Source organism: Brassica oleracea, chromosome C1 (genome assembly GCF_000695525.1).
Source record: "Brassica oleracea var. oleracea cultivar TO1000 chromosome C1, BOL, whole genome shotgun sequence".
NCBI lineage: Eukaryota > Viridiplantae > Streptophyta > Magnoliopsida > Brassicales > Brassicaceae > Brassica > Brassica oleracea.
In genome coordinates, this window is record NC_027748.1 from 28,207,804 (window position 1) to 28,218,852 (window position 11,049).

The 11,049-nt window shown below is 30.5% G+C and overlaps 1 protein-coding gene across 1 annotated transcript; it reads right to left on the bottom strand.

Annotated features, from left to right (window-relative positions):
• Positions 1-5,120: 5,120 nt before the first annotated feature.
• Positions 5,121-8,780, bottom strand: LOC106312937 (serine carboxypeptidase-like 32). Its single transcript, XM_013750643.1, has 10 exons — positions 8,468-8,780; positions 8,257-8,364; positions 7,934-8,029; positions 7,045-7,137; positions 6,854-6,939; positions 6,086-6,379; positions 5,883-6,013; positions 5,689-5,784; positions 5,427-5,532; positions 5,121-5,341 (listed from the first exon to the last, which is right to left on the bottom strand). Exons 1-10 carry the CDS (start codon positions 8,718-8,720, stop codon positions 5,195-5,197), a joined length of 1,410 nt encoding a protein of 469 aa, XP_013606097.1. The 5' UTR covers positions 8,721-8,780; the 3' UTR covers positions 5,121-5,194.
• Positions 8,781-11,049: the final 2,269 nt, after the last annotated feature.

Here is an 11,049-nt window from a genome sequence, read left to right on the forward strand (position 1 = left end):
GACATGCTCTCGACATGGGTTAGAATGCGAGCCTCGGGGAGAGTACAAGGCTTTCCATTTTGTGGTGAACCGGAGGAAACAAGAGAGCATTTATTCTTGGCATGCCCCTACACATACGGACTTTGGTTGCAGGTCATTGGCTCATTGCTTCAACCAGCCTCCACCCCCGATTGGAATTAGATTCTGGCTCGGATTCTTGGAAGTTCCCATGATAGGAAAAACTCTATTCTATTGAGGCTAGCTTTACATGTAGCCATTTATTACATTTGGCGGGAAAGAAACGAAAGGAGACATTCACAGAGAAGCAGGCCAGCGGGCCAACTAGCGAAATTTATTATGAAAACAATAAAGCTTAATTAGGATTCTGTCTACTGGGTATTATGAGAAACTCAAGATATCAGGTCTTCTTCAAAGGTGGTTTGGTGCTCATATGGGGCATTGATAGAGTTTTTTGTCTTTTGATACCGATAAAATTTTTGTGTAAATAACTATTCTTTTTCCGATGATAAATAAATTTAAAATTTCATCAAAAAAATAAATAAATAACCTGCTCGCCATGGTGACGAAGGTGAAAGGGAAACTTATTATGTTAATGTCCCCAAGAAAGTCATACCTCACTAGACGGAACTGTATAAGTCCCTTTTAAGAGGTTTTGTATTTTTACCCTACGATGAATAAAGAATAAACTTTTCTTGCAGAGCAGATAAAACCCTAAACCTTTCTCGTGTGTGTGTGTTAAGCAGTCGTGAGAGAAACTCTTTTCTTATCAATTCATTCCATTGAATTTGTGGCGACCATGTTTCCATCTTTCACCCATCTATCTAGCTTGAGAGAGATACACATCCATCAAGCTTGATTCCATCTCGTTCATCATTCCATCCACTAATCCATTTGAGAGAGATACACGTCCAACAACTTGATCCCATCTCCATCAATCTATCCTTCAGTTTCCATTCTCCATCTCTATCTACCACCATCCATATTCCGACCACCGATCCATCTCCAATTTCATCAGATGATCCGTCATCATCCTTCTCTATTTACGTTAATTTATTCTCTGTTTTCATCAGCATAATCTCATATTGTTTTGTTTCTTTGTTTCAGGTACAGAGCAATCATTCTCTCACCCATATCCGTTTGACCATAGCTCTTGTCGAACCAAATTTGAACCTCTGTCGACCCGATTGTATAGTCCTGATTTTGGGCTGTATCATAACTGATCAGCTTCTAAAGTAATGATGGATATATGGATCGTAAAACTATAGTCTCCGTTGTGAATATACAAATGTAACACCAGGTGTATATGTTTTCATTCCACGATCAACAAAATTGTCGTACCAATCACAATAAAAGACAATTCACCTCAATTCATTCCTGGGTATTGGATTTCAAAATTTTCACTTAGAACACCGTAGTACACATTGTCACCAGATGTGGGAAAAACACCAAAATCAGAAGTTTTCCTTGGACGGCTTTCTTTGAACATATCCTCGAGTGTAAAATCTCGGATTTGACTTCACTACATAGTTTGGTTCACACACAAACTCATGTAACCAATTTGGAAATATTCCACCTCTAATCGAACATGTTGTTGCCTATAAACAATAAGTGTTTTATAGTTAAAGACAATGTAGAATATTAGTTTTATAAATATTTTACTCACCCTACATAATCACAAAGACATCCCGAAATTCTTTTTACTTCACAAGTTCAAGACGATTTTCGGTGGCATCTCTGTAAGTAAAGTGCATGTGTCATGTAAATCGTCTATGAACAGTAAATATGTTGCACAACTGGTAAATATAACTTAATTAGTTATATTTTTAAAAAATACATTTGTATGTACCTCTCATATTAAAGAATACCATCACACTTGGTGAACAAAATCTGTTTGCAAATGAGTATGCTCATCCTGATAAGTCTTTGGTGCTATGATTTTCCACTATATCGTCCAATTTGTATGAGAATGTTTGGTACATTAACATAATAAGTTTCCCTTTCACCTTCGTCATCATGGCAAGCAGGTCTTTACCTTTGTGTATAAACTTTATATGGGAAACAGTATTCAGCAAAGTTTAAGTTTCTTCCTTGATACTTTTTGCGACTATAGATCCCTTCACCTAGCTTAAAATATTGACCTAATTCTTGAGATGGACGTATACAGTTTGAAGGGATACATCCATCTATATTGTACAAGACCACTAATAGCCGCTTTTCTCAAAAGATGAACATGAAGATGTTCCATAATGTAAAAAAATATAGAGGACACATCTTTTCAAGGTTGCAAAGGATAATAGGTACGTAATTCTCTAAAATCCGGAAGTCGTCTACAATTAGTAATCTCAATCTTAAATCTACAATTAGGAAAAACAAATTTGATAAGTATATATATAATTCATAATCAATTTAAAATGACATTTAATTCAATATTAATTAATGTATAATATACTTGTAATTGCTTCATGAAATTTTTGAGGTAATAGTCTCTAAAAGACAAACGGAAAGAGTCACTGCATCATAATATCACAACTATGGCTCTTTATACCAATCAAAAAAAATTTCACTTTTGTTGACACATTTATGCAAGTTAGATGCATACTCTTCTGAAAATTTATTTTCGTGTATAATCCAATAAAAAAAAAACCTCTTTCGAAGATGAATTCAATCGATAATGGGAACATGACCTTAACCTTGTGAATGCCCATGAAGTTCGCTACAAAAAAAAATATAAATAAAATTCAGTCTTGGCTTCACATTATCTTATGTTTTCCCTTGGAAATTTAGAACAATGTTCATCAGACAGTCAAAAAAAATTTCAACATGCTTGAAATCTAGATTATGTCTCAACAAATGATCTTTCTAATATGGAAAATCTCAAAAAAATACCCCTTTATACAAATTGTGGTGTTCTCCAACACCGCTACCGGATAATATCCTTTTCCACCTCATTGTGGCGTCCTTTCAGCACATAAGCCTTTTTACTGGTCCATAAATTACATCCAAGTAATTCTGGAGAGAGACTGACAAACACCTAATTGTTTTTCTTAAACAATGATCCTCCAGTAGAAATCTTCTGTGACACTCAAACCAACACGTTTTACATCCATGTTTCAGTTGAAAAGCATATGTGCTATCTTGGCAATAAGAGCAAGATAGTATCCCATGAGCTTTTCGTCCAAATAATATATCATATGCTGTAAAATCACTTATAGTCCACATAATACTATACACCTCTAAAATTTTTCTTCAAATGAAACATTGTATTTAAGAACTCAGTCCTTCCATAGTAGTTCGAACTTATATATTAGTGGTTGAAGAAACACAACAAGTGATCTCTTAGGATGCTCTAACCTCGAGGAGAATGGAGAGGAAAAAAACTCATGTTAGTTGTACAAATCTTGAGGTAAGTTGTAAGGTGTCATAATTACTAGCCACAATGAATATTATCTTCCATGCTTTCTAAATGGGTCGAAACCATCATTACATAGTCTAAAGTAGAAATTTCTTATCTCATACGTAAATTATGGATATACTGATTGGTAATTATTCTACTCATCTGTATCCGAAAGATGTGTAATCTCACCATTTGTTGAGTGCTCTGCATGTCATCTCATTGGTCATTTGTGCATTCTGACTCGTATAGTCTGTTCAACCTTTCTGTCAATTGAAAATACCACATACATTTATATAGAACTGAAAATATTTTGATTGACTCATGATAGCGAGGTTTTCGAAAAAAAAAGTGACATCTCTTTTGGTTTTCATCCTCTTTCCAGTAAATCATGCAATTATCATGTGTACATCGATCAGTCAATAAACCAAGACCAGCTAAAATTTTATGAACCTCGTAGGTGCAAGATTATCCTCAGGTATAATATCTCTCACAAAACTAGCAATCGCATCCATACATTCTTCAGCCAAAATGTAATCCGTCTTTATGGCCATTAATCTACTTGCATATAATAAAGGTGAATGGCCATATTTACAGCCTTTGTACAATACCTTTTTAGTTGTATCTAACATATATTCTAAATTGGGTTTTTCTCATCTATCTCCTTCCTCAACCATCGAAGGTAAAAATGTGTCTAAACCATAATCTACGTTCGCGCTAGATTCATCTAACTTATCCACAATATGAGGTTTGCTAGTACTACCATAACCCCTTCGTTCTTCATGAAGATATCAAATCTCATAATATGACATAAACTCATTTATATATGAATGTTTCCATTCTCCACCAACCTCAATATTCCTATTATTCTAACGAGTAGAGTATGGAAATTTCAAGTTAAGAATTTTTATAGCTTACGGTTTTCTATGAGGAACCACCATGAATTTGGTTAATACCATCTGGATAAGTAAATTTTTCTTCAGATCTGTAAAATATTTAGGTTCAAATATTTATCCATCCAATAACAAAAATAATTAAGAGAATGAATTTTTTGTGCTTCTTTGTGAATAAGATGAAGTGGTATTTATAGTTATATGTGGGCAAACTTCTGACGGAAAAAGACAATGTCAGGAATTTGAATATTTCAAACGACTACGTATTAGTTTAAAAAAAAATTAGGAAATCTGTCAGATATTACCGACAGATTTTTTTTTTGTCGGTCGTCGGGAATAACAACAATTAGTTAACATATACTCCCTCTGTTTTTTAATGTTGCATATTCTAGATTTTTCACACATTTTAATAAAACACATTAAATTTGCATATTTTTTTGTGTTTATCTTTGTTTCATAATTTTAAACCAATAACAATTCAGTAAATGCAATTAAATTTTTTGAAATTTGCAATTAGTTAATAAAACATGTCTTGAAAATATAAAAAAATTGATCTTTTTAAAACAAATTTTTTTCCTAGAATATGTAATATTAAGGAACAGAGGGAGTATATTGTAATTCATCTTCAAATTCCCAATGGACGTGTTTTGTCAGGAATTCGGCCTAAATTCCCAACGAATTCTGGATGGAATACAATCTGTCGACGAATTCGATGAATTTTTATGGATTATTTTTCATTGGTTTCTAGTTGTGAATCCTCTTGCTTTCTTGTAGTGGTTCAGGTGGAACTGGAAATTCCATTATTCAAAAACACACATAATAGTATGTGTCAAAAATATTAAAAATATATTAAAAATATATTATTAATTAGCTTATTATTGTAATCTTCAATACAGTTGTTTTCTCTCTATTACGGCGATAAAGCAGGAAGAACTCCTTTGAGAAAGGCGGAGAAAAACGCAAGCGACTCGCTGGGTTTGAAGGAAGGCACATCATGTCCTGCTCCTTTGAAGGTTCCAAAAGTTAAACCTTCGTATTCTTGAAGCCATCCACTAACCTAATAATTATTAAAAAAAAAAAAATAACAACTTTTATTTTATTAAGATACCGATAAGTAATTGTCTGAATGCTATCATATTGACCTGTTTCTCGTGGTACCATGGCCTCCACGACGTCTTAATGGGTAATGCCAACTTGTTTATGCAGTACCTTGTCCCGAGTACGGGAACTCTTCCATCTGTGTCGCCGCTGAGGCAACACCAACGAGAAGGAAAGAAACAAGCAAATGATCGTATATGTATGAGAAAATACCAAAATAATGATAATCAAATATCCTACGCCAAAGTAAGACAAAGTTTATAATATTCAGCATATTTATTTATTAGTTAACTATTCGAAGTGTACCTGTAAACCCATATTCTAAATCCTCCCGCGATTAATTTCTTATATATTGGCAAAACTGAGGGCTTTGAATCCGTCCAATTATCAAAAATATCATCGCTGTTTCTCAGAAAAAGCAAAAGAAAATATTTTAGATAAGATATACATATATATATGCAAAAAAGTTTAATAAAATAAATAAACAAGAGTAGTAGTACTTGCAAATGCTCCAATTCTTTAGATGAATACCATCACTTGCATGAAGAGCTTTCTGGACATCTGCTCTGTTGTAGAATACTCTCGTATAATCATCCAAACACGGGTCGTATCCGCCCATCATCCTCGGCATCTATTGAGAGTTACAGGTAATTAAATCTTAGTTGCAACATTCAATGCGACATAGTCTTAGTTAGTTGGTTACCATTTTGGAATTGCGAAGATTAGTCCTGATTCTCGTCGAATCAAGGGATGAACTAGGCGTTGAATTTCCATTACAGGTAGGAGTATAGAGACTGTATTGATCAATTTTGTGATATTGTTTGATTACTTCGTCTACGTTGTCTTTGCATTCTTTAACATCCCAAGTAGTGTTACTACTGAAATTGCAATTTCTTTTTATGACTCCATACATCTCGTCTGCTATTACTGCATGGCTCCATGCATAATCCACCCATCCATCCCAATCTTCGGCTTCCGATGTTTCAGGATTTCCAAGCTAACCACCAAGAGAAGATAAGAATTTAAATATCATCAATTTTACAGAATCATATATGGAAAAATTAAATTTGTTTAGCATGATAAAACCAAAAGTACTAAAATACTAAAACGTTCAGTTACCACGTATTAAATATTGTTAAAATCCCACAGTTGAAGAGATCATTTTAAATCATATACAAGGGACATAGATTATTATATTTATTACAAATTGGTTTTAAAGTTAAAGATCCTCTGAAATTAATTTTACAATAGCATTATATCAAGAGGAATGAGTAGATGAACAAGATTTCGCATAGTGTGTTCAATACTTTTGTACGCCTTATGAGAATGATAAGTATCAAATTAGCGTTAACTTCAAAATGAAAACTGAATAATGGATGATGTAAGTTTGTCCAATATCATTACAACTAAACGTAGTAGATATCAATCAAGCAAGATGATGTTTTGTATGTAGTATAAAGATCAAACATACCAGAATGCCTTTAAGCTTGATATGAAGTGAGGAATTTCTATTGTTATTGTCATAAACGACCTCTGCAAGCTCCGGTATATACTTTCCTGCATACATTTGTTTGTCAATAAGAACATGAATAAAAACCATAGACAATGATGTTGACCCAAAACTACTATATATATAAAGTCTTTTTAGTACTAAATTCAAACCTGCATAGCTCTCGCCAGCTATATAGAAATCGTTTTCTCTGTAAGCTGGGAACCTCTCCAACCACTTTTGAATAAAGGAGTATGCGTCTCTCGCTGTAGGTCATGTCATACGCAGTCGTCAGGTTCGTGTAATAAATTTTATAGTGATATATTTGACGTCTAAGATAGTAATTGAAAAATATAGTAAAAATCGCTTTGATACGTTATCAAAACAAAATTTGAAAATAAATAACCGTAAATTTACAAAAACAAAGAAAATATCGATTACAAAAACTCGTTTAAAGAAAACCGGTCACTAGTACTCAAATTTACGGGGTCAGGTGCCCCCGTCTAATTTCTAACTTTCTAACTTTCTTTAACAAATACCATAAGGTCTATAGAAATGCCTCCAACCCAAAAACTAAAATGCAGTGAAGAAAATTTATGTGCACCCAATTATATTTGTTTGTAGATCCCCCCTATACACGATATGATTCGTATAATATATTTGTTAACTATATACATATGGATAAACAGAAATATATAAATTTCATTTTAAAACTTCAAATCTAAGGAAGAAAAGATTTAAAATCTTTTTGATATATAATCATATACTGCAATTTATTTTCATAAAATGTAAAATCTAAATAAATATATAAACTTAGAGTTCAAATAACATTTACGGACGCGCTGGGTATTCATGACAGCTACGAGTCTCCGACTAGGTTTGGAAGAATATATATACGGATTGCACATATATATTCCACCATTCATACGAGTTTCGAAAAAACAAAATGGATCACAAAAAAAAAACGGACATCTATTACATGGTACATGGTACATGGTCACCCTTAATCTAAGTGAATGAACATATTGATTAAACAAAATAAATAAATACATCCATATATACCTGTAAATTCATCGCCGATCTTTTTATAGTCACTACTTGTGTTTGAATACGAAAACCCGACACCAACAGGGGATTCTAGAAACAGAATGTTGGCCTCTGCACGCATTACCAAATTTAACGTATTTACTAACATTTATTTATATAATTAACAATTTTCACACTGGTAAAGGAAATGGAATTACAGTAATATATAAAGAACAAGTTTCATCCATTGCCAAAAGACCATGCACCTAGAGATGAAACTATATATATGTACGGTATATACATAGTAATGATATGATAAATTGATAATGAACTTGTAATATATAAAAATTTTGGTATACCATGATTCCATGCATAGGGATTAAATTGAAGACTGTTTCCTTTGTTATCCACAAGAAATGGACCAATCTCTTGCGTTGCTCCGTATCCCACAGAAGAACATCCAGGCCCTATATAATGAATTGAAAAAGACGAATCAAACCACGCGTCCCGCTAAATCTAAGACATTAACATGAACATGTTGCCTTGGAAGCTAAAATTGAGTTTAACTACCTCCATTAAGCCACAGTACTAAAGGCTTCTGGTTTGGAAGACTCATAGCTTCGAAAAACCAATAAAACATAGCCCTTCCATGTTTTTTATCAACCGGGACATAGCCGGCGTAATGTCTGAAGCTCACACCAGATTGACCAGGCAAATCCGTAACGAGATCTCTCATTGCTTCTGGGCTATCAGAAAAAACAAACGCGAAAAGAGTGCAAAGACACAATGCAATTGACACATTGTAAATAGTTTGATGAATCATTAGGAAGTGAGATTTTGAGAAAAGACCAGAAGATGTGATGGGTGGTTGATACGTAACGCAACGAAGTGAGGTTTTGTTGCAAAAAGAGGTAAGGCTTGGATTTTTAATCTATTTATATGGAAAGATTGTGATTCGATTTCTTACTTTTTGTATTTTTTGTATATGGAAATAATTAGTTTTAGGTGAATACGAATAATATTCTTTCGTGGCAGTTAATAGATTTAATGACCTTGACCAAAAAAAAAAGGAGATTTTATGCCATCTTATTAGTCAAAGATAGAATATGGAAACGGAAAATTTTATGAACTGACATGTTATATATAATATATTGCAAAAAAATAATAATTATATAATAGTATTAAAAATCAAATTTTGTTTTTTTTTTGTTTGTGTTGCACTTATGTTTATTTTTCGCCAAAATCAACTACATATATACTTTTGATAAATTAAATTTATTATATAAAATATCATTATTAATATTTACTCTTCTTACCTTTTTATTTAAGGAAATTTTATTGTATAACAAAAAAAAACTATAATTAACCAAATACACATAGCAACTTAATGGTTAGAATATATCCTATATATTATATAATAATTGCTTTTTAAAAAAAAATTATATAATAATTGCTAAATCCCCCGCATATGTAGATATTTGTATTGTTAATTTCTGTTTTTTTCCTTTTGTTTTCTTTATAGTTGGCATGTATCCCCCTTTTAATTTAATTGCTTTTAGTTTTTTTAACACAATTATTTACTTTTGCATTACATATTAAAAACACAGATTTTTTACACATAATATGTTTTGAAATTTTAAAACAGACATATGTTTTTACTAATTTTATATTATACTCTATATATTAGTTTTTAAATCTATACTTTATTACATACAAGATATTAACCCGTAGCGTTGCAACGGTTTTGCTTGATGTTTTAATTTAATAAAAACCATAAAATAATAAATCATTTTATTATAGTATTATGATTTTTTTTTGCATACGTTGTTTGAGATTTATTTTATAATTAAAACTCATTTTCACACATAAGTTCAGGTTAATATTTGTATTTTATAATCATGGTGCATAGATGAGTTGTTATAAACTTTATATTAAGGATTAGAAAAAAATTACTATACATAAACATTTACATTGAACACAATCCGAAATAAAAAAATGAAAAGTAAAAAGAAATGAAAGTTAAATACACCAATCTAATCAATGACAACATTATACATGTTCTTCTTATCTACTAATTTAATGTTTTATTAAATAAGTCTTTAAAATTTTATTTTTCTAGGATTTAAAAAAAAAAAGAAAACAATCTATTGTATAAATATTCCTTTAGAATTTTGTTTAAGATTTTAGAAAAGGTAAATTATTCTCATATAACCTATTACAATTATTTTCTCTTTAGAATTTCAGAAAAAAAATATTGCTATAAAATAATTATTATAAAATAAATTGTTATTTTTACAATTCGTATCAATACTAATTTTACACTTCTTTTGTTAACTAAATAATTTTTAGTATCATGTTTATCATCAAACACTCCCTTAAAAATATTATCAAATAAATTTTTATAATTCTCTTTTGGTTAGGACTTAAAAATATTATACAAATTTATTTTGTTTAGGATTTTTTTTATAAAAAGAAAAACAACTATCAAATATTATTTTACAGTTTTGTAGGATTTTAGAAAGGGAAATTAATATTACATAATATTTTACAATTATATTTTGTCTAGGATTTTAAAAAAAAAAAAATTTTCTATCAAATCACTATTTCCAGTTAATATTAACTATTTTTAAAAGTTTCAATTTTCAAAATTCGTTTTTTTCAATATCACTAATATTTTTACAATTTTTCTTGTTAATTAACAATTATATTTTGTCTAGGATTTTAAAAAAAAAAAAATTTTCTATCAAATCACTATTTCCAGTTAATATTAACTATTTTTAAAAGTTTCAATTTTCAAAATTCATTTTTTTTCAATATCACTAATATTTTTACATTTTTTCTTGTTAATTGAATAATTGTTACTGTCATATTTATCATTAAATTTTTGAAGTAAAAATTACTATTAAATAAAATTTTACAATTCTCTCTGGTCACGATTTAAAAAAAAAAATCTTAATTGGTTAAGATTAGAAAATAATTTTCTTTTAGAAATTTATTTTATTTAAGAATTTAGGAAAAGAAGAAGTTATTTTCACATAATGGAAGTTTTTATTGACACATTTACAATCTAATTTTTTAATTGACACATATCACAACCATATCAGATGAAATATTTGAAGTTAATTTTGGTTTATATTTTTTAACACAAAATT